At 41.7% G+C, this 24,589-nt stretch overlaps 1 protein-coding gene across 1 annotated transcript in view; it reads right to left on the bottom strand.

Annotated features, from left to right (window-relative positions):
* Positions 1-1,462: 1,462 nt before the first annotated feature.
* The window catches only part of aacs (acetoacetyl-CoA synthetase), a 42,079-nt gene continuing 18,952 nt past the window's right edge, over positions 1,463-24,589 (bottom strand). Inside the window, exons 11-18 of the mRNA XM_004072081.4 lie at positions 20,594-20,658; positions 18,304-18,426; positions 6,915-7,028; positions 4,513-4,638; positions 4,247-4,316; positions 3,006-3,064; positions 2,641-2,843; positions 1,463-2,567 (exon numbers count right to left, since the gene is read on the bottom strand). Coding sequence (XP_004072129.1) covers positions 2,430-2,567; positions 2,641-2,843; positions 3,006-3,064; positions 4,247-4,316; positions 4,513-4,638; positions 6,915-7,028; positions 18,304-18,426; positions 20,594-20,658 — 898 coding nt within the window. The 3' untranslated portion in view covers positions 1,463-2,429. The remainder of the gene's footprint in view (positions 2,568-2,640; positions 2,844-3,005; positions 3,065-4,246; positions 4,317-4,512; positions 4,639-6,914; positions 7,029-18,303; positions 18,427-20,593; positions 20,659-24,589) is intronic.

The raw sequence follows: 24,589 nt of genomic DNA, 5'->3' as shown, positions 1-24,589 counted from the left end.
CTAAAATAGTCGATTCCTTTTATATTTGCTTTAGATGTTAGTAATACCAGAATGCACCATTCACTCAGAGAAAGGCCTCAGTCCATCTCATTGGTGTTTATGTGGTGGGTTTTATTAGTAAATTTACTGAACACTTCAGCCTCTTCTCTTATTTTGCTCCTAAAATCTATTTGGTTCTTGCAAAAAAAAAAAAAATCCACCTTTCCTTTCAACAAACCAACGACGCATCAAGAACTGAAGTTTCAGTAAAAGAATCTACAAAAACTTTCTTTTCTTTGTTGTGTTAGAAGTTGGATGACTGGCAGGTGTGAGCTTTCACACCGATTGTGTAAAGGTTGCAGGGATCTTTTAAACTTCCTATAGCAGCCATCTGTCAAAGTGATTGGCCTTCAGTCATCTTATACGCACACCCAGAGCATCACTTAATTGCAAACGCAAACTGTTTTTCCGTTTTACCAACCATCTGTCTGTCATTTTCTGTTGACTTAAGCTCCGAATTAAAAGCGGAAATGTCAACTTTTAGAAAAAAAAACAAAGAAATAGAGGGGTTTTTTTGTGCTTGGTGTGCACAGAGGATAACAATTCTTCCAGTTTATCTTTGGAAAACAATGTGGGAGCACACGGCAAATCTCCAACCGGCCTTAAAAGCTCCGGTTTTGGAACACAACTGTTTGCTCTCAAAGTGGCTTCAGTTTATCTGGCAGTTAAAAGTTTTCCACCAGTAAGCAGGTCTGTGACCAAAAGAAAAAAAAAAAATTCTAACACAAGTGCTTCTGCGCAAAACTGAGGCCAGAAGTTCAAAAGCAAGTTTAGAGCCAAGGAACGGTGACAGCACGAGTCGTCCTCATTGGGTTACTGCGAAAAATGATCTGTGAAAAGACTCCACAGGTTTCTGTCGCCGGGATCTAACAGTTTTATAACATTAAAATAAATAAGAAGAAGTTGTTTTGTGCTGTAAGGAGACAAATATGCTAGAAAACAGTTTTTCCTGCCAATATTCTACTACTTTTATAGTAGTAGATGATGTCCACCTGGAGATCATCCATTATCTGTCCTGTTGCAAAACACAAAGTAATTCCATGCTTCATAACAATTAAAATCTCTGGTCATGAAGAGCCGTAGGAAAGCTTAACCTACTGCAGGTTCACACCAAACCAAACCAAACTCTGTGGTAAGTTTTCAGTGCCGTGTTGAATCTATACCAAGGACTAAGGCAGTTCTGAAGGCATAAAGGAGAAAAAAACAAGTGGACCTGATGAAGTGGTTGCTGAGTGTAGATTTTATTGAATGAGTGTGCTGTATTGATTTCACTGATTCCACCAATGGAAGTTCCTACATGAAAATGAAGGTCATTTTGATTTGAATATTTGAATGGAGGCAACCTAAATGTAGCGATTGCAAAAAAAAAAAAAAACAGGAACTTTGTTGGGATAATATTATTTCAAATCAAAATTAGTCATCATCCGTTTGTTACAAATATTATTTTTATTGATTTTTGACCTGATGCTTTATGTTCCCAACAACACATTGCCCTGATAAAAAAAATAATATTAATATTATGAGAAGCCAGTACAACATTAAAGATGAACTTTTTTTAACAATCGGTAAACACAAAAAAGTACGAAAATGTTCCCTGCAAGTCAAATAAAATGCTTCCTGAATTGGAACAGAAACACTGGATGCCCGTCTGGTTTTAGAAAAACACAGTTTAGTCGCTATCGTCGCTTTTCAAACTAAGTACAAGTTTAGTTCAAGCACACAAAATGCTGCAACTAATCTGTTTAAAACTATTATCCTTTGGGTTTTATGACTGATACAGAAATTTTCAATAAATACAGTTTTTTTTGTATGTAAAAGTAGAAACAGTGTGTATCAATAAATGACTTTTCCAAACAGTTCTGGGACATGGACGTCGTTTTTGACATGAAGTTATACAGCAGCTGTATGATGCACATCAATTTAGTGTCTCAGATGAAATCTTCAACCGAAATGAGCCTTTGAATCAGCATTAAGCAACATTTTTGCCTAAAAACATGGGAAGAAAAGTCTTTAAATGCAGGTAGTTTGACCGACTCATACAATAAAAGATCAATAAATTACCTCAGTAGATAAGCTCTCAAGTTTTGGTGCAAGTTCTACATTGAAGCAAACCTAAACTGTTTAAGCACATAAAACACACATTTTTCCTCTTGCACTGCATGAACAGCGGTACAGCCGTGCACGTTGACACTGAAAGCCTCATTCATCTCAACATCAACTCGCTGGCAGCAGCATCTGAATTTCATTTCTCCAAAGTCCTCTCCCTACAGAAACACTTGCAAATATATAACTGTTAATATATTAATGAACGAGTCTGTATAAAGCTCAGAATACGGCAGTAACTGCACTTTGCTCCCGTCTGTCCACCCTGGAGATGTTTCCCGCAAAGCCTAAAAGTCTCTCAGCTCAGGAATGTCCTTGTAAAAATCCAGGGAGTCTGGGTTGGAGAAGGCTCCTCTCTGTGCCACCTCACGACCAGCGATGATCTGTTTGACGGCCACCTCCACCTTCTTCCCACTGATGGTGTACTGCAGAGGGACAAACGGAAAAGCCATCAGTCAAGCCAGAGTGCCCCTCACCTCTGGCTGATGTTTCTCTTACAGGAATGTCTTTGGTCTCCAGCAGCAGGCCGGGGATGTGACGCGCAGACAGCGCTTTCCTAATGGCTCCTTTAATCTTCGTCACCAGCTCCGGAGAAAAGGACTTTCCGGGTGCCATCTTTAGGAACAAAATGACTCGCTCCTCTCCGTCAGAGTTGTACTGAGGGACACACAGGCTGTCTGACACCTCCTCAAAGGCCTCCACTGCAGGGACGAAAGGGAGGATCAAAGAAGGATTGCAAAAGGAGAGAAGAAGAAAAAGGGAAAAGCGTTAAAACGTTTTCCTGGACAATAAAAAAAAAGGAGAAAATCATTTTTCCTGCATCACATCCGCGTCCCGTCACACCTGCAACCTTTTCTACTCACCAATGTTGTAGATCTCAGAGCTTCCAAAGCGGACTCCGTTGGGGTTTAGTGTTCCATCACTGAGGCACAAAGATTCAAGAATTCAAATTCCAGCTTCCCCTTTCTTTTTCTTCACAGCTGCTGGTATCACGCTTCAGTTCAGTTCCCTGTTTGATGGAACACCTCTTCACCTTCTACATTTGACATAAAACTATCTCTTTCAGCACCAGACTATATCTGCAGTTATGAGGATTTCTTTTAGGTCCTGTAAATTACATAGGGGACAAATGCCAAGTTAAAAATAAAATTGAATTATTTTACTTTCCAAAATGTCAGATCATTAATCATTTCTTTCTGTACTTCCTCAACAAAAAAAACAAAAATTTCGGCCTCTTTGTGGACTTTTTTTTTTTAAAGAGACATTCAGTTTTTTTATCCTTTACTCTCTTTATCCTCTCTTTTTTGGGTATTTAAGGTGGAACATCTATATATCTACTACTGGTAACGTTGAAGCCACCTACAGTTTTTGACCACTGTGTTGTAACCTCATTGAATTAGAACTAAATATGTTTTATTTCACTAAGAAACACTTTTCCATCAGTTAAAACCATTTTCGTTTTCCGTTTTAGTCTTTGCCCTCATAATGGCTGTTTTAGGGAACGAGAGGAGGTGTCTATAGTCTGTCATGCGTTCATGTTTATTTCTAGTTTAATAATGTACAAAAAAATAAAGATAACATATAATAATAAAAATAGTATATAATTATTATTATTATAATTAATAGTAACAATTTTACAAGTGTGTTTAATGAAGCTCCAGCAGCTGTTTTGACTTTTTTCTGAGAGCCAAAGTGTCTTCAGCTGTGTCTACTGACAGGAATTTGGCGCCCCCTGTGGTTGCAGGTGTCCTAACACGTGAAAGACTGTATGTGAGAAGTGACTCTCCCAAGCCCACTTTCAAGTGGTAGGGGTGTGGCCTTCCAACAAGCTCACTCCCGGCTGGTGAGAGGGGTTGGCATGGAAAAGTTGACTCCGAGCAATCTTACTGACGACGTCTGGCTCTGAATTCATTTTGTTGGAGCCGGAAGTAAACCATTTTCTAAAGGTGACGCCCAAACGTCACATACAGTCAATGGCCTAAACCCTGAGTTCAAAACGTCTTGAGAAACGACCCAACACACAAATGTGAACTTTATTTGTTTTGACAATTACCCGGTACTAACCGTGTTTAAATTGTTAGAAAAAGAAAACCCAAAAGCTGACCTTCTGCCCTGCATGACAATGCCCCCCGTCTTTGGGTTGACTTTACAGTAGTCTCCATGCGCCCACACGCCTAAAGAACACAAAGAAAGAGATTCAAAACTGAATTTTATTCCTGCAATAACAATTCAGCAAAAAAGTACAAATAAAACAGGGAAAATGAGAAAAACAACCAATTCTCATTCTCATCAATTATTGTTATAAATTAAGGAGTGGTTTTAGGTGCATTTATTTTATGTTACATTTCTCTGCAAATATGCTGTGTTTACCTGGAAATGAAGAAAAGTAAGCTTTATGATATTTGCTTCCATTCTCATCATTCCAGAAGTGTGTCGGCTGGCAGGGGATTGGCTTCAAGCAGACGAGCTCCCCGCTCTCCCCCCACACCGGCTTACCTGTGAAAGCCCAAACACACACAGAATTTTCAGGTTCAAGTTTCCTCTGTGTACCATGACACACATTTATCAGAGTGCAGCAGACACAAACACAATTCCGGAAAAGCCTGATGGACTTTGGGCGTGCGGTTTTGCGCCACCTGAACATTCTCCCTCTGGCTTCAGGACCGACTGAAATAATCCAAGGATCTTCCTACAAAATTGCCGTTAAATAACACCCCCCAGTCTAAGTTTCTTTCAGGTGGCAGAGATATGGCGGTGCAGACTGCAGGGCTAAAATAAATGGGGAAAATACAGAGAACAACAAACCTTGTTGATTTAAAAGAACAACCCGATGATACAGGGACGGTTGATTAAATTCCAGACATTTCTAAGTAGATTACAATTTTTAATCGCAATTAAATGTAAGTTTTCTGTCATTCATTCTACTGCTGGCTCCAAAATTTGATAAAGTATAAGAAACATTTTAGGTTGTAAAGAAGTTTCGTAGAACTTTATTTTTTGCTTCAGTATCCAACAGCTATTTTCTGAGCAACAATATGATAACATTTAATAACCATTCTTGTTCAATTTATAACTAGAAATGTGGTTTTCCTGTGTCAGGGAACAGCATAAACAGGCCTGTTCAGTGGTAAGAGTCCATGTTAGAGAAAAACAGATTCACCACAATAAAATAAAATAAAAACACAATTACAGTTGGATTTTCTTTACATGGAAATTCTCTAAATTAAAAAGTTAGATGATAAATTACTTGGTGCATTTATGTTCAAAAGTCTTCTTTGATGTCCCACTCCAATGAAAATGGTGTTTTTAACGTGTTTTTGTGGCACCTTTCTGATGATGGAGGCCATTTATAAAAAACAAACAAGATTAACTTTGCATTTCTGAGTATTTCCAAGGGATCCTCCACATCGGTGATGGACCCTTCCCAGTGAGCGGGGTCGCTGCAATGGGATCTCTCAGGTCCGGCTCTTTGTCTGGATCTGGGGGGTCCTGTGGTAGTGGACTCTGTAAACCTGAGTGGGGTGTCACTGATGTGGACATGTCCCCAAAACATCATTTCCCCAACCTCAGTACAAAGCCAGGTTTCTACATTGCATCTTTTTGTCATTTTATCACAGCGAGTGAGTACATGTGTGTGTGTGTGTGTGGGGGGTGGGGGGTGGGGGGTGGTATTGTGCCAGTTTTTTAATTACATATTTTTTTGTTTTGTCCTTTGTTTTTAAATTTCATCATGTAAAGCACTTTGAGTACTTTGTGTTGGAAAAGTGCTATACAAATAAACTTTGATCTGATTTGATTTGATTTGATTATTTCTTTAGACAGACAGACAACTTTATTTATCCATTTGGGAGGTTCCCGCATTTACTCAAATCGTTGTGAATCAGGAGCAGATGAAAACATTTCGTTGGAAAAAGCTCGTGGCTGTGATGTAGAAGCTGCTAAGGTAAGCCACAAGCTCAACTAATCCACTTCATTCTGATGCATCCACTAGCAGACAACTAGATCCAAGTACTTCCTCGTTTGAGCCGACATCTGGCTCAGAACTTTACGGCTGAATATCTCCAATATTGCTTGCCTTTTTTTTTCCTTTGGAAAGAAAAGTCTAGCACTTTCTAGTAGACTGGAATCTACATTCTCCCTGCAAATCTGACTCTCCGTCTGTGGACCGCACCACTTAACTCTGTCTTTGGAGCGCCTGCCTCCATCCGTCTTTCAATTCTAATCTCTAATCTTTCATGTTCTTGCATGTGATTGGCTAATTGACAGGTAAATAGTGTTGCTAACTCTATAAGGATTTTTTAACAGAGCAGACTTATAAGTGGCTGATAATTCGTGTCTCCCTGACTCACCTTTTTTGCTCACCACAAAGCTTCAGCTTTTATAGTCATTTCTTTTACGAACAGCACATCGCTACAACACTGCGCCTCAGAATAATTCAAAGTCTTTTGAATCAAATAAACACAAGTGCACAAAAGTAACATAATTGTTGTTAATCAGCAGTGTGTTAAGATTTGATTAACTCATTAAGGCCCAGTCCAACTTTGATTGATTGATTTCAAGCCTTGAAGTCAATACAATGAATACTTTCAATTCATCTCATCGCTCAAACTGTCAAATCTGCCTGTTCTCCTCCAGCTGGAAATGAAGAAAAACTAAAAATGCATCTGAAATCAACTGTCTCCAGTTAAACCAGTTAAAACTGTAAACGTCCTGCGTTTTGACTACTAGGAAAAAAAGGACATTAAAATCCTTAGAAATAGTCAGAGTCTCACCATCAGGACTCCATGCTTCTACAGCCATGCCGAGATTTCTGGTTTGGATCTCCCCTCGGTACACTGGAACCGTTGGGTTCTGACCCATGAAACATGACACGATGTCGGTGCCACCTGGAGAAAAAGCACAAAGGAAAGCAGAGATATACATCAGTGAAATGTGCAAAGGCCAGTTTCAGGGCCACACTTGACCCGCAGTTTGGGTAGTGTGGTCAAAAGTTGTACTCATGAACGCACAGGATCCCTTCAGCAGTATTTTAATCAACCAATTCCAATCTGAAACCATTCAATATTGTTTCGATTGCCTAAATTCCTATTAATGCTGGTTTAAGTAAAATACAGTCATCCAGGTATTTGCTCAAGAAGACTGATGGAAGAGTGATGGAACATCTCAAAAATAAAAGATTTTAAGTCCAGATGCCATGATTGGATTTCATCGACAAGCAAGCAAGAGTGAAGAAGTAATTGATGAAAGTATCAAGTAAGGTTCAGTTAAAGTACTTTATACATTTTATATATGATTTTGGAGTTTTCTGTACGAAACAACATAGCCAGGATGCCAGTTGTTTAGTGTTTTTTCAGCATTTTTTTTCTTGTATTTTGAAAGGTTAGAAAAGGACATTTGATGAAAACCCTCTGCATTCCAGCTTCATCAAAACTGAGCTTAAAATAAAGGCTCCCCGTAGCAGAAACAGCAGAGTCCCAACAGAAAACCAGTCCTGCTCCATGTTTCACAGTGGGGATGATGCTCTTTTCTTTAAATGCTTTTTTCCTCTGATTCTTTTACACACAAAGATCCAATGTGACATGTAAAGGTTCTAAATTAGGATTTTTCCCAGAAGCCCCGTGGCTTGTGAGGATGGATTGTAGGCAACACCAAACAGGTTTTTTTGTTTTGTTTCTGCCTTTCATTGCACTGAGCTGGCTTTGGAAGCAGACCTATCTGGGACGAGTGCTGCTCTTGCACTCACAGTCGGGGAGCCTTGCTGTGGTCACAGTTTGATGGTTTAAAAGTCTGGTCAGAATCATGAGCAGGATTTTTTTTGGCCATCACCGTACACAAACATTTCAGTTTTTATATTTTGTTCACCCCAGACAACTAATCTCTTTTTTTTTTGTCTTGCAGTGGCAGCAATGGAGCGAACTGCACATAGAAACTGCTTTAAGCAAAGCAACTAAAAGAAAAGCTTCTATAGTCCACCAAGAAGAAGTAATTTTATTTTGATCATTTTTAGGTAATTCATGTTAATTGTTTCACTGACTGGTAAGCTAAGGCTTATTTGCGCTTAAGCGCAACTTTTAACACTTTTTTTGTGTTACTCAAAACCTACAATGCACAGAACATAAACACAACATACATTTGCGTTAGTGGTAAACACATGTAAGATCAGGAGTTACAAAGAATGATAAATTAATTGATGAATCAAGTTTCAAACAACTTATGAATTTACATTTTCTTTACTGTATTTTTAAAATCCTATTTAAATTATTTTTTAAAACTTTTTTTAAACTCTTTAAAGTTTTCTCCTCTCTTCTTAGTCTTTTTTTTTTATAGATTTTTTTGAAAACGTTGTACCTTGAGCAAGGAAAATGAGACTAAGGACCTTTTGTGTTCAGAGTGAACAAAGATTTCCAGATTGAAGCGATTTAAAAACTAAATGAAACTGTAGCCAGGGCAGTACACCTGGTAACCACCAGGTGGCTTTTTATGTAATCAGGTCAGTCCTCACTCATCACTGCCGTGGTCAAAAATCCCACACATACGGTTATTTGTTAATAAAGAATAGAGCGCTGTAATTATTAATTGTATTCATTTGGGGATTTTGTGTTCGGCTCCTGCAGCTTCATCACAGCAGTGATCAAAAATCCCACACCGTCACAGCTCTACTCTAGAGCGGGTTAATAATATAAATAATGAAGTAATAAAGTAAAATAATAAGGAATCAATCACCGTTCTTCTGGGGGAAACGTTCTTTTATTACTGTTCTCCTTCACTTTGAAACACCAACTACTACTACTGTTATGTGGAAAGATCAACCTGTCACAGCTACCATTTATTAGCCAAACAGTTAAAAAACAGGATTGTTTCAAAAGCATTAATATAAATGCCACCTTAACAGCCTGGTGGGAATTTCTCAAAATATCAAAATCATCAATTCAACCGTGCAAAATGACACCCATCTGGAACAACCCGGACATCCTTATTAACAAAAAAATGATTCACTTCCCAGCTTGGCAAGCAGGGGGCATAAAACAACTAGAGCACGTAATTATTGATAGAAGATTCATAACCCCCCAGGAACTTCAAGACAAACATGGAATAAATAACTTCTTGGAATATCAGCAACTTAAATCAAGTATTACTAAAAAGTATAAAATTAAAGACGACGATTTAAAGCTACCAGATGTAGTTACCACTCTGATTAATTTTTCAATGAATAGAACTCTCTCCAAAATATACAAACTTTTATGTAATTTAGATAACAATATTGCCCTTCCAACAAAAAAATGGGATGCAGATTTGAGCATCAGCACAGATGAAAGCTTCTGGTCAGAACTTTGTCTAAACACCTTTAAACTGACAAAAAGTCCAAATCTGCAGCTAATCCATCTCAAAACTCTTCACAGAATTTACTACACTGGACAGAGGATGTTCAAGATGGGTCTCAGTAACTCAGACATTTGCGAGCACTGTGATAATAATCTACCCGACAGCTACATGCACGCACTGTGGTTCTGCACTCCTGTCAGGGCTCTCTGGCAGCAGGTATGTGCCGATTTATCAGTCTGGCTTAAGGTTTCAATCACTGCCTCACCGTCACTTTGTGTGCTTGGTGACATGAGTGCCATCGATATAGAAGAAGGATTAGCATCTATCATTTTCATAACTCTTTGTATTGCCAAAAAAACTATTTTAATAAATTGGAAAAACAAGAAAAATATAAACATAAGTCAACACAGAAATCTGCTGTTTGATCATATCAGCTTGGAAAAAATGTCAGCCCAAAGCTCAAGTAACTTTGAAAGAATTCAGTCTCTCTGGTCTCCTGTGGTTGACTCCATGACTTAGGGGGTGGAGGGCCTGGTCGTCGCTGCTCCTTGCCCTTCTGCCGTGGTTTGGGGTGGGGGTCGGGGCTTCCGGTGCCTGGCGGGGGCGGTGGGGGGCTCCGTTGGTCGGGGGGTCGGGTCCGGTGCCTGGGTGGGGCGGGCTGGGGCGCTGCGTGGTCCTCTGGGCTTGGGTGTGGGGGTGCGTGGTGGGGGGGTGGGGTGGTGGTCTGGCTTGGCTTGGGGGGGTGGTCCCTTTGCCTGTGCTGGGGGGGGTTGGCGGGGGGCCCTGCTCGGGTGGGGGGGGCCCAGCGGCGCCGGATGGGCTGCCCATCTGCACCTGGGGCTGGGATCGGCCCTTCCCTGGCTCTGGGACGGGACGGGACAACCCTCTCGGGGCCCCCGGTCGCTCTGGGTGTCACCCGCTTCGGCTGCGGGGTCTGGGGTGGGGTGGGGTGGGGGGCTTGTCGGCCCTGTCCTGTGGGGGGGCGTACTGGGGGGGAGGGGGGGCCCATTATTAGTACGGGTCGGGGGGGCTAGCGGGTCGGGGTCTCCGCTGAGGCAATCAGTGGTTGCCTCGGCCGGTTGGCCTCCTCGGTCCCGTCGAGGCCTGACCAGAGCTCTTCTAGGGCCGGCGTCTGGGGGTGGGGGCCTGGGCTTGCTCCGGGGGGGGGCGACGCTTTCTGGCTCCTCTCTCTCTGTGTGGGGTGGGTGGTGCCGGGCCTGGGGTGTCGGCGCCTCCGGGGGTGGGCCCCTGGGCTGGGTGGCCCTGGCCCCTTTGCTGGGGGTGGGCTGGGGGACGGCTGTTTGACCACCGGGGGACAGTCTACCAGCTGTCCCCAACTTACCCCCTTCCTTATATAACCTCATATTAGGGTGAGGGGGTGGGGGGTTTAGCCTGCGATGCGCCTTGGGGGGGGGCTACTTGGGAGTGGCCCCCCTCCTATGGTTGCCGTATGGAGTGGGCCCCCCCTCTTTCGGTTTTATTTGCACCTTAGACACGTAGGGTCCTTGGTAGGGGGGGTGCTTGGACATCACTGCCAGCAAGCAGCAGATGTCCTCCTGGCACCCTACCCGCCAATTTTAACCGCACCTTAGACATTTAGGGCCCCTTGGTGTGGAGGGTGAGGGGACATCACTGTGAGTAATCAGGAGATGTCCCCTTAGTGCCCTACTCGCCAATTTTAACTGCACCCCCCTTAGTACACACACCCCTCCCCCTTCAATATATACATTCAAACATAAACACACACACATGCACACAAACACCCTCTCAAACACCCATACACGCACACACATTTTACAAGGAAGGTGGGACCTGGGTCCATCTGTCCCCTACCCCGTCCCTGGTGGGGGGTGTGGGCCCCTTGGCGATGGCGGCCGTGTCCCTTGGGTGCCGGCTCCCTGGGCCCGGCGGTGCTCTCTCCGCACGGTGGGGGGGTTCATATTACACCTGAGCCGGGGGTGTTCGTGTCCCTGGGGGGTGGGTCCTGGTCCTTGCCCCTGGGCGCTGGGCCCCGCCAAACTTCCAACATGGCCGAGCCTGGTCGGGCCATATTTATAACATCCCTTATGGGCCGCCCTTTTTTCCCCGGGGTTCCCCCCTCCTGGGCGGGGGCGGCGGGCCCCTGCCTTGCTCCTACCTGGACCAACCGTGGGCCGGGTGGGTGGCTGCCTGGAGTGCGGAGCGGGTCTCCCTTGGGGGGTCCTGGCTCGTACCTGGGGTCGGGGCGGGGGGATGCCCGGAACTCCTGGGTGGTGGTGGGGTGCTCGTCTGGGGCTGTGAGCGTCCCTCTCCGGTGGGGCCCTGCGTTGGGCTCTTCCGGCGCGGCGGGGGGCTGCTTTCCTGGCTGGGCTGGGGCGGCGCTCTCTTTCCCTCTGCGCCTCCCTGCTCTCTGGCTCTGGGGGCCTCGCGGCGGTCCTGCTGGCCCTGGCCTGGGTGGCGGTCTTGGTCGCCCGGGGGGCGGTTGTTCCCTGCCTGTTCCCGTGTGGCGCTGGGGGAATTCCGGCTGCCGCTGCTGCTGCGGCGGGGGTATGGGTGTGGGGGTGGCTGGGCGCTCCTCCTCCTTCTTTTCACATTCCACCATCCATTTTAGAAGAACATAAACACTCACCTGAGCACAGGTGTTAGCTCACCTTTGCACTAATAGTTTGCATGATCGAATGAATGAAAGATTTCACACTAGTTGGTTTAAAGGCATAAGTATGCGTTCGTGAACACTATCTGTTTTGTGTGCATGTGGACATGTGGACATTTCTGCGGCTAGCAGGTGTGTTGATAATATTTGAGTGTGTGTGAACAGGCCCCGCCCTTTTTGTACTACATTTGAACCGTACCGTAACGATAAACAACCAGTAAACCTGCCTGCTCTATGCTGCTTCATGGTCTTACCCCCCTTCCCCTCCTATTATCACCCTCCTACCCCCCCCTCTCTCTAACGTCCCTCTCTCTTGTTCCCCTCTTTCCTTTTCCGTCCGGTCCAACACCAAAGATTTTCAAACATGATTGAAATTAATAAAGTTTGGCCTCAATTACAAAAGGGGTTTATTCAGACATACCTTTGGTTTGTCTGAAGATGAATAACCCCTCTTGTTAGAATAAAATATGTCCAACACAAGAGGCCCTCAGCTCTCATCTGTTTGCCTAGCTGTTGGACAGGACAAGTTAAAAAAAAAAAAAAAAAAAAAAAAAAGAAACACCAACTACTACACACGCAGGGCGCTGACACACAGGTTTCAGCATGAACACATACGCATTCTACAATACCTATATAGTTAGTTAATTAGTTAGATACCCGGCTGACTAAACTTCCCTAAACTATCAAACCTCTTGATTTTTCAACTATCAAATTGTGTTTTCGCTGTTTTTGTCTCAGCCATTATCCTTTTGTCATTTTATTGCTCAACAGACTCCTCTAGGTCTTCATAAAACCCGACCATAGGACATCTCTCACTGCTACTGGTCCGACATTGTTAACGCAATCAGCCTCAGCACTTTACACCACCCTTATTGACCTATTTAGGAATTTTACTCCTTAGCAACATCTTCCCAAGCCTGCAATCACACATCTATTTTGACTTTCTGCCTCCCATCATCTACTAATTCTGACACGTTCTATTTATCTCCCTCCCAGTGTTCAGCCTACCTCCTAGCTTCACTCCCCTCTGAATCACAGACCACATCCATCCATCTTGTTTCCTTCCTCTCAACTACGCTCTGCCCTTCTACCTCTCTTCCCTCCTCTCGTTCCTTTCTTTCTATTCTCTACACGGTCTCCCTTTTTTTTTCTGTCTGCCAGGTTCTTTATTGAGCTTTAATTGGCTCCCTGGAGGAAGTGCTAACTTTGTTTTCTGATTAAACACAAACACACTTTTAGTGGGAAGATAAGCAATTATCTTATTGTTTCACCCACCGCCAAAGGTGGGCTTACACACACACCAAAAACACACGTACCTTTTCAAACACAGATGTATTTTAGGTTAAAAGACACCGCGGCTTTCTTGGGATGCCTTCCATCATCCACTCCTCTGTGTGCATGAACAAGAAGGTAACTTGTCACATTGAACTTGTTCCCCAAACAGCACCAAGTCTTCTAAGCAGAAGAAGAACTCCTGTTTCTATACTACCTAGTTTGATTTATTTATATAATATATAGAGGCTTTAAAGCAGTTATATAGGGGATTTCTTGGATTTGCATCCAACCTTTTCATGTCCAAGACCAGTCAACATTTTGTGGAAGTTATGAAGTACAGTTAGCAATTTTATGATTTATTTTCGTTCACTCTTTTGTCTGATTTGTTTTTTAAACTGAGATACCTAAAGATGATGTTTGTTTAAAAAAAAAAGCATCTTAAATTACATGTTTGTTATACGTTGAATTGTTATTATAAAGACAGAATTGTTTTTTGTTCCCCAAAACGACGCAACCACTTAATGAATCCATTTGTAAATGTCAACAAATCTTGTAATTTCAATAGTTTAAACATTTTCTCATCAGTTGACATTTGAAGAAAAGCCTTTTTTCTTTACGTTGAGCTGTCAGTATTCCACTACAATATGAGCCACTTTCATATGAGTCACCATCTTACCCCTTCAGTCTTTTTTCCCAAAAGAAAAGCTTTTTATCCCTTTTTTCAGATAAACGCCACAATAACTCTCAGCATAAAGGCAACAGCTTTGGGTAGAGATGGGTTTTACTTTTAAAACAAAAGCGACCGAATTGATGTTGATGACCAAGAAGAAGAAGGGCTGGAAATTAAATGTTGCAGTTCTAGCTTCAACTAAAACATCCCATGGATCCCAAACTTTCCGTACATTTTTGTTCAAGTATACCATTTTTTTAGGTTCCACAAATCAACCAGCCTTCAACGGAAATTCATGCATGTGTAGGTGAATTGCTGGATTGGAAACCAATGGTCAAAGTTTAGTAAAGCAAGCCCCTTTAAATAACCAAGAGATGGGCACAGAGGAAGCTAAAAAGTGACATATGGGATGTCAGACGGTGGTGAGGAAATCCAGCAGTGAATGTGTTAAAAGTGAAGAAATGCATGGCTGCAAGATCCCTGCTGGCAGGAAGATGCATCATCTTTGAGGGAGATTTTGATCAAAGTTTGAATAAATGGAAGGGCAAAATTAACATGTATGGACTAACAAAACAAGCAGGATTCAAACCCGCGGTGAAACCAGCAAAGAGGGCCATCCCATATGCCACTGTGAGCTCCAGTCACTGGTCACAGTCACACATATGTTGTGATAAATCTTCACACATACACACAAACACACCAACAGAGGGTTCACTTCAGGGGTCAAGGTTAGGTCGGTTGGCAGCCAGCAGTGTAGCAGCCTGCTGTTGCCCTTGGCGACAAGATGGAAAATGACTGAGCCAAGACCAGCTCTTCACACAGGGCCACAAAATCTCTTTTTGAATTCTAAAGAAATTGTTTTATGTTACTTATCGGCTACCACCAAAGATTAGAGGATCATCAGTAAACATGATGATCTGGACCACCAAGAGCCTGGCTACATCCTTAAAATAGACCCACATAGAAAAGCTGGACGTCCAGTTAATGCACTTTTGTGAAAAAAAATGTTTGGAATGATTATGTTAGTAGTAATATTTTACTCTGCAGGACCAAATACTTAAATTGCATCATCTCTTAGCTGTGACATTTTACCGAAAACTGTCAATATTTGGTTGGATTCATGAAGAGTCTTCGGTTATTTGAGTTTGAAGCTATTTTTTTCCCCATAGACATCTATTTTTGGTAAATGCTTTTGTGTCCTGTTTCATGGAATATGAACAAAAAATCATAAAAGTTGGAAACAAAAGAACAAACGAGCACTAAAAAGAGCAACTTAAAATATACCGACAAGCTAAAACCTTTTCGGGTTAGTATGCTGTCCATCTTTCTATTAAACAATCTAACCTTAAAGAAACAAAATGTCTACCAACTTTTTATTTAACAATAACTAATTTGTAAACTATTTTCCCATTTGTTAGTTAAAACATCCATTTAACCAAAAGCAAGTACAAATGCATGACCAAGACAAACTGACATTCTTAGAATCGAGAACTCTGAGTGTCTGCCAGGTAAAATAAAGGTTTTCCCAACTAAACTGTGTTTTTTTTTGGTAGAAAACACCTAAATGGTTTATGAAATTAACACCCTGTTTTAAAATCAGTTTAAGAAAAATAAGTAAGAGTATTAAAATATTTACTGATTTGCTATAAAAGGTCAACTATACAGGTGTTTAAGTAAAATGGGACATTTTAAAAGATTCACTGAATAAATGAAAACCACATAAAAGACGGACAGCAAGGGGAAGACGTTTAAGGAAATGGATTGCAGCCACCACCTCATATTTATTATTATTTTTCCGCCCTGTGACTGACATCTTGGTCAATGTTGTGCCCATGCTGCACACATTAAGGGTGCCATTTGCAAGGGCTGTGTACATCTGTGTGAGTGTGTTGCTGTAAGCTATTACTCACGGTGTGTGTGTGTATGTGTATGTGTGACTATAAGACGTCAGTCACACTGGCTGAGCTAAATGTTAACCGTCTCAGAACTCACATAAAGAGACAGATAGCATTCTCCTGGCCTGTCAGCACCACAATAGGCTGAGAAGGCGTGTGTGTCTGTTCTCGTGCATCTTTGTGCAGCGAGGAAAATGTACAGTTATATATAATTTATACTGCTGGAAATTTCTTTCATCCGGTCAGCTCTTTATGTCCACGTCACAGATGCTTTGTTGCTGTACTTTGCATCACAAGAGAACCTGGAGACGTGCCGTTAAAAAAAATATTTATAATTTGGAAATGAGCTTGAATCAGCTAATGTCCTCACTCTGCCTGTAAAGTTACGCCCAGCATCGCCCCCGGAGGTGGTCGTCTCCGGTTTGGACCACTCCTTTAGATGTGAATGCTTGACTTCAGGGGCAGAAACAAGGGAGTGGGGCAGGTGCTGCTGCTTCATAAAGCCGTGAAGCACTCAGGTCACTGGGATACAGCAGGTCAACAGAACCAGAGGGAAACATACATAGGAACCAGGAACTTAAACAAAAATATTCCCTCATCTTTTTTTTCTAAGACAGCAGCACCCTCCTGAAACATCACTGAATGGGTTACATCCATTTTCCCCCAAACCTGAAAACCTGGATTTCTAATTAGCTTTCCCCATGAGCAAATTTAAAGTCCCATTAGTTGTCACACACCAGTGTGTATAAATTGTTCTCTGCATTGGACTCATTCCCTGGGGCAGCAATGAAACAGTCAAAGCTGCACTCTGGAACCATTAGGTGGTTTAACCTCCCAATTGAACCCTTAATGCTGACTGCCAAGCAGGAAGGGACTGGGTTTCATTTTTAGCCTTTAGTATTAACTCACTGTGGGTTTAAACCCATGATCGCTCAGTTTCAGGGCAGACACTCCACCGTTTTGCCACTTTGCTGGGAAATTCAACGGGCAAAAATCATTCTCACTCAGCACTTTCGCCTGCTGTGTTGGCTCTGGTCTGTGCTTTGACTTTAGGAAGAGGGAACCAAGGCGAGGCCGGCTCAGAAAGCCGGAGAGCGGGTTCACTGGACTCGATCCGGTGTGGTCACCAAAAGTACCGGAGTGCATCCAACTCTGCAAGCTGGCCACAGCACGGTTACCCTAATCCTGTTTGAGGACATAACGCAGTGATGGTGATCCCCAAATGAACTGTGTTTTGGGGATTGTCTGATGTAAGTGGGTCCCTGTAAACCCATAAATGTGCGTTTTTTTGGTGAATAAGGTACCTTAATTCATGGAAACACACCAAGTGAAGAAAGTTTCAGGTTATTTCAGGCCACAAACTAAACCTTTATCTCCAGTGATGACTTTTTGGCATATAAAAAAATGACTTCCTGAACTTTATATTACTCTGAAGCAAAAGCTTTAGTCAGATATTTCATCTCTGTCTGGTCTAAAACTTCAATTTCTTCCTAAACGGTGGTTCTCGTCCATTGCATCTGAGATTTTACTTCTTTTTACCCAGACTTTAGCTTCTCATTTTCTGCTTCAAGAGCAGTCAAGGCAAAGAATGGAAACCATTTCTTTCTGACCTTTTCACAAGCATCAATGCACCATTAGATTTTCTAAAGCTTTGAATTGCTGATCAGAGCTATTAGGAACCAATAACTGATCTTTATCCAAAGCAAAAATCTGAATTTCATTTCAAGTGCAATAAATAAATAAAAAGTTTGATTTTAAGGATTTTTTTAAGGACTTTTACTTTTTGGATGAGAATCTAGATAAGAGGACTTCATGGACTTTTATTAACATCAAGTTTCTTCTCAATATTTAAACATTTAGCTATGAGGAGATGCTCAACGTAACTCCGACAAATCACAGAACTAGTGGGTTTTTTCAGACTACAGCCCAAAACTATTAGTTTTTCTGGCTAACAACGTTTCATCCACATGCATCCAGAAGTGACGAAAATACTAAAATAAATGCACACAAAGAAAATGATCAGATTCAGCAACGGTGACAAGTTTTTAGAGGAAAACATGATTTAGTAGTTCCTTCAAAGGGAAAAAAGGAAACATTTCAGAAAAAAGCAAATTGCTTGGTTTTCTCACAGAAGCCATATTATCATCAAAACTGCAGAAGTGCCTCATATTTGTGGCAATTTCATTTTTAGAGCAAAGATTTCACCACATCTTTCAATAGTTTTATTTTGAAATATCTAACTGTTCTGTCTGTTCTGTAACCCAACAAAACTTTCCTGTACTTCTTGTGTGACGGAATCCAGTTTACTGCAAGATAGTCGTAGAATGTGTATAGAAGATAAAAGCGGCAGAAGTGGTTGGGCTTACCCGAGATGGAACCCAGCAGTACGTTGTTCTTGATGCAGCGATAGACGAAGTCGTAGCTCTGAGGTTTGAGAGGAGATCCAGTGGACAGGATGGTGTGTAGAGTCTGAAGGTTGTGAGTTTCCGCTGAGACACAAAAATAATTGAAAATAAAAACTACAGAAGAGTCCATGTTACACATGGAGTTTCAAATCAAATTGTCATGAGATGCACTCAATTTTATTAAGATGTATTTTATTCTAAATCCTGAATAAAAGCAAATCTTTTGCCTTTTGCAGCCTCAGAAACCAAACAGTGATGGGATTAAAAGGAGAATGTGATCATCTGTTTTGCAGGAGTGCATGACATACAATTGTGAATTCTGATCATATTTTAGCCTAAACCTAGAGAGGTTTGTATAGAATTTAATATTTTTATTTAGATTCATCCATCTCTGAGCATGATTGACAATTATTTGACTAATTGATTTCTATTCCTATGATATAATTAGATCAATCTGAGGCAAGTTGTTAATCGAATCGAGAGTTTCAAAACAAAGTCAATTGATTGTAATCAATGTTGGAAATACCATTTGGATTGAGACATGGTAGGTTTATTTTCCTATCATGTAAAACAACCAAGTACAATCACAGCGGACAACACACATGTGATGTCAGCAAAAACTGGCCAGTCCATCATTCCAGTCCAATGTGTGGAAACTTTGAATTTAGCAAAGTCATGTGACCATCCAGTGTGCTAGAATGTTCCCTTTGGATTCCATGGATATGGAAAAACAACAGTGGGCTGAACTTTAGGAAACTAGAATGTGAATGGATTTGCCATTTATTCTTTTTTACTTGTTTGTTTGGACACATGTTTAATTTACGCTTAATTATTTTGCAAGAAATCCAAGGAATCTGAAAAACCTCACCTGCACTGTTCAGCATCCACACTGGTTGAAGTTTTGGATAAAGATGTCCTGGATCGATTTTAGTGAATCGGATCGTTTAAAATGAACCAAAATGAACTTTGAATCGTATCGTCAACCACAAATGATGATATAAATATAAATGAACCGTTCCACACCTACTGAACATGTATTCAGATCTTGATAAAAGTATAAAAAACAGGCTGGTTGTTCTAAATGAGGACATCACAAAGTTCTGTTCATTTTATTCTGCAATTCTTGTCCAATTTGAGAGCAAGAAAAATGTTTTCTTAGACAACCATACAATGCACTGTTGTGGGATCAGAGCTGTAATTAATTATCATCATTGGTACAGAATCAAAGAAAATCCACAGAATTGACTGAAGCACAAAAACCGCGGGCACGCACATATGAACAGCTGTGTTTTCTGGCTCACGACCAGTTGTGTTATTGTGGTTTGTACTCTGATGTGACAGCGGATGCAAGTTCACACAAAATACACACACAGGGTTTCAGTTAGCAGCCCATATCTCTAACACACACACACCAGTGGCACTTCAAGAACAAAAAAGCTTCCAGCAACCGACTCTCACCCCATGAATACCCCAACATATGTGTGAACGCACACACACACGTGCACACACACTCCCTGCTACCACCCACCATGCCTCCAGGTGTCCAGTCCAAATGTCAGCAGAGGGAAAAGGGCCCCTCCACTGGGGCAGCCAGTGAAGATGGAACATCCACCCAATTCTCCCTGGCCCAGTTCAGGCATGCTTTATGCAAACACACACAACCACGCACACACACACCTTTTTGTTACACTGCCCTTTTTCCTAATAGGAGCCTAGTAACGTATAGAGACCACAGTAAGGAGGGGCAGACTATGATTTCTAAACCTTCCTGTCTATCAATAACCCTAAGGATGAGCTGAAAAGCTGCAGACAAGCAGACACACACACAGAGCGGACGACTTGAATGAAGATTTATGGTTTGGGTTATTAGGGGCGGCTCCAGCTCAGAAGGCAGAGAGGTCGTCTTTCAATCGGAAGGCTGCTGAATCGATCCTTAACTCTCCGCCTCACACGCCAAGATGTCCTTGGCCGAGGCATTAAACCCCACGTTGTCCCTCAGAGTGTTCCTCACTTGTAAGTAGCTTCAGATAAAGCAGTGTGCTAAATGGGACCAATGTCATGTAATGGTGATTAGAGCGCAGCATCAAAACACAGATGGGCTCATTTAAGCAGAGAAACTGCACCGACAATCAAAGCCGCTTTGTATTAAAGAGTCCTATTTAATGTCTATCTGCTTGTATTTTGTGTGTATATGTGTGTATATGTGTGTCTTTGGACAATAGTGTAAACTGCATGGGTAACGATAACTCACAGGGTCTGAAGTTTTTCTCCTGCAGCACAGACAGCCACTTGGCCCCGGTACCGAAAATAGTGATTCTGAGAAAAAAGATAAAGACAAGAGCATTAAAAAAAATAAAAATAACAACTCATTATTCCAAAATAACAATGCTTCAAAATAACAAAGCTTCTAGACCAGTAAATCATTCTTTTCAAGGAATTATACAAAGAGCATCATTTAGAGGTGGGTTGATAACGCCCTCCACTGTACGAGGACAGCCTTCTTCCCTGAAATGGTTTATTAAATTCTCAAACATTTCTATTAGAGTGTTGGCGATGTCCCTTAAATTGGCAGTTTACGACGTTTGCAGTAAACCATCGGGATGGACGATGATATCGTCGGAGGGGGTAATTTTTAAATGTTTCATTATTATGTAATTATTATTCGTTAATTTACTTTATTTATTTTATTTCCCAACTATTGACTCATCAAAGAAGTAATCCGCTCCTGCACTTGATTAGTCAAGTGGACCGGTGGACCGAGTGACCGTGTCTCTGAGCAGGGCAGTCGCACATATACAGCTTTGTGTTTGAGGGGAAGGGAGGATGCTGTGTTACGTGTGCGCTATGTGTGGGAGACTTCGGACTGCGATCCGTCCCGCAGCTCTAGGTGAACGAGCTACCGAACTCAGGAGAACCAGGTCTTCCGGTAAAGGTGTGTGTCCGGGCAGAGCTCGGACCGTCAGCTCACTCGGCGGCTTTGGGGCGGTGTGTGAGCTGTTCAAAGCAGAAATATCGCTCAGTCCTTAGAAACCGTTCAAACAATCACGTGGATTCGTGTTTCCAGTCGTGTCCCGACAAAATAAAGGCTGATGTTATTCCCACATATATACGTGCCGCCAAGCTGCAGATTGCAGCATTTCCCGCATGGATTTATGTTCATCAAAGGCTAAATGTTGTTAGCGTGTGTTAGCCTCTCTTAGCCGTGCCTTCTTCCGGCTCCGTTCTTCAACAGAAAAAGCACTGACCACACTAATTAAAATTAAAATGATGAGCGAACAGGTGCTTCATAATAACCGTAACATTAATACAAGCACGTTTAGAAGATTCTCTCGTATATTGCCGAGCTGCCAGATATCTATGTATGGAGCCTCTCAGCGGAACTAATTTCCTCTTCCGGTATTTCAAACACTACTGCGCATGTGATGTCAGTCAGCCATCACAATGGACGATGGTATCGTCCATCGGCACAACCCTAATGTCTATACTGATGACTAATCATTTGACTGTGCTTTAGGTAAAAATATCCAGACACTACACTATCTTCTCTGCCTCATTTAAGAGCTGTTCTTATTAAAAAGAAAAAAAAAAACTCTAATTGAAATCAATCGAAATGTTCTTTTCTTGAATGTGTTCCTTTTAAACTAAACCACTATAAGATCTGGTTAACCAAATTCAAGTAAGCCTTAGTCACAACTGCCCTTATGGATGGATACGGGCAAAAAAAACGGGCAAACCTGTGCGGGTCGCAGACTGCTCGGTGAGCCCGTCGAGTAAAAATGTTGTTTTTCTACGGCCATGCTGCGAGAGACAGGTCACAGCGATCAGTTAAAGACCATGTAAGCCTGAAGTAGGTGAAATGCAGGCGTGTCGTACAGATTTTTTCAACTGCCCCAAATTCTGTGGACTGCAAAAGGAACCTGTTGGTGCTGCACATGCGAAAAATGGGTGCTCAATGCGCACAACCAGACTGTTAGAAATGAGGATATTAGGCAATAAGAGCGTAGTTTGTGTGAACATCCAACAGGCGTCCTACGGGCACACTTAGGTACCTCGTGCACAACCCATGTGTGCGGTCAGTAAGGGGCCAGTACTCGCACCTTACTAATGACTAGAGAGGACACTGTACCATGGCATCAGTAGTCCGTCATAAATGAGTACAATTTACATTAGCCTTACAAATACTTCATGGTACATTTAAACGGTAAATGTGTATACTTGTACTGCTTTACAGTCACACACACCCATGGCGGCTCCGCTGTCTAACACTGGTGCCAACCTATAACCGCCAGGAGCAATTTGGGGTTCAGTGTCTTGCCCAAGGACACTTTGACACATGGGAAAACAGAGCGGGAACCAAATCTGTGATCTTTAAACCAGTGGACGACTGTTCTACCTCTGCACCACGGCTGCCACACCTACAACAATAATGTGTTCTGATAATATGACATCCCATGTGATAGTCATACATGCCTTAAAAGAACTGAAAGACACACCTGTGCTCCACTTAAGATGAAGCCGCTCTTCTCTATGACCCTCCATGGGCCTGGACAACCCAGAAACCGGCAGCATCCATACGGGTCAACCTCACATATAGGTGTATGTGACTAAGGCTGTACTTCACTTTTTGGTTTGTCAAAAATTAAACATCTGTTTTGGAAACTCTGAAACTGAAATTAATTCTGCAGGAAGAAGTACGGACGTTGATGCAAAAGTTGAGCGTTATTTGGCGTAAATGCTGATGAAAGGGATCACCGTTGCGGTGAAGTGAGCACGACTTTGGTGCCGACCCTCAACAGTGGCATCAGTCCGTTTGTAGCTTCATTAAGTCTAAGATGAATGTAAATAAAAGAATAAAAAGGGCAAAAGTTACGGAGCAGCCTTTGCCCTTAATCCCATCTGCTCCAGTGGAGCTGCTCAGTAGCTCCCAGTGGAGGAGAGTAAGTCGCAGTGAACATATAAAGTGAGGTGATGCTGAAACACAGCTTGTGTCAGCTGAGCCTTCATCTACAGGTTGAGGGAAAATTAAACTAAGAAGGACTTTTAGGTGAATGAACAGAAGGAGAGAAAAAACAACAACTTTAGATGCCCCACAAGAGCAGGTATTGATGAAATGTTTACCTGAATAAACCTTAGTATTAGATTGTTTTGGAGTTTCCTTTCATTTGAATGGTGATTATCCTGACAGCTGCCAAGAAATGGACAGATGTGGAGAACGAGAAGTGACAAAACGTCACATCTTCCCTGCAGATTTAATTTAAACCAAAACAAAGGACTTTTTGAAGTCCTCCTTCGCAAGTTAATACGTTTTCTCCTCACCGACATCAAAATCAATCAAATTTCTCGTTAACCATTCCTGTCTGTAAGCAGTACATATAAACAACAGTTTGGTGGGACATAAAGACCCTGAAGTTTGACCAATCAAATAAACAAGAGTTGTTTTGCATTAGGCCTTTTTTCATAGATGTTGGTGTTACTGAAGTGCTAAATGACCATGGAGGGTTAAAAAAGACCAAAAGTCCTGAGAAGGTTTGATTGACTCTAGCGATAGTAGTCCAGGTTGATTTAAAATCGTGTTTCTCATGTGTTCCTAAACCATTCATGCCTACAATTATTTCAAATTATAAAAAAATGTATTTTTCAGTTTTTTTCCGAATGGTGTTAACCCCAAACTGTTACTTAAATGATCCCAAAGAAGAGATTTCACTGATAATTCATAAAAAAATGGTGTTGACATGCAGACATTGTTATTTATCTAAAAAAAATCTACTTCAAATATTGTGAATATTCAGGATGTACAACAATTAAGCGAATAATTATTTTAAATGTGCTTTTAAAAAAAACAAGAGTTTGATCAGGTAAGTCAATTAATGTGGGTAAACCAAAATAAAATACAGAAAAAATATTAGAACATGATGATAGAAAAAAATCTGCTTTTTTAGCTACATAAGTACAAAATGCACATTTAGATATCAAAAAATCCACATATAAAAATCCAAATATTTCCCAATGTTGGAATAGAAAATACTCTAAAAATCTAATAAAAACTAAGTTGATCTCAAATAAGATATTTCTTTTCAAATAGGTCAATGTTTTAAATGTTCATGCAGGCTTAAGTTGCCGGTTCCTTCACTTCCTTTGACATTCTAACGAGTACTTTTATTTAGTTAAATCTAGAATATGTGATTTTTTTTTATTATATTGGTCTTTTTTCATCCTTCTCTAAAACCTTTTCTTTTGAGATGCAAAA

This window comes from Oryzias latipes, chromosome 9, assembly GCF_002234675.1.
Source record: "Oryzias latipes chromosome 9, ASM223467v1".
NCBI classification, from domain to species: Eukaryota; Metazoa; Chordata; class Actinopteri; order Beloniformes; family Adrianichthyidae; genus Oryzias; species Oryzias latipes.
The sequence above is the reverse complement of the archived record's forward strand: the minus strand, read 5'-3'. Positions and strand labels throughout refer to the sequence as shown.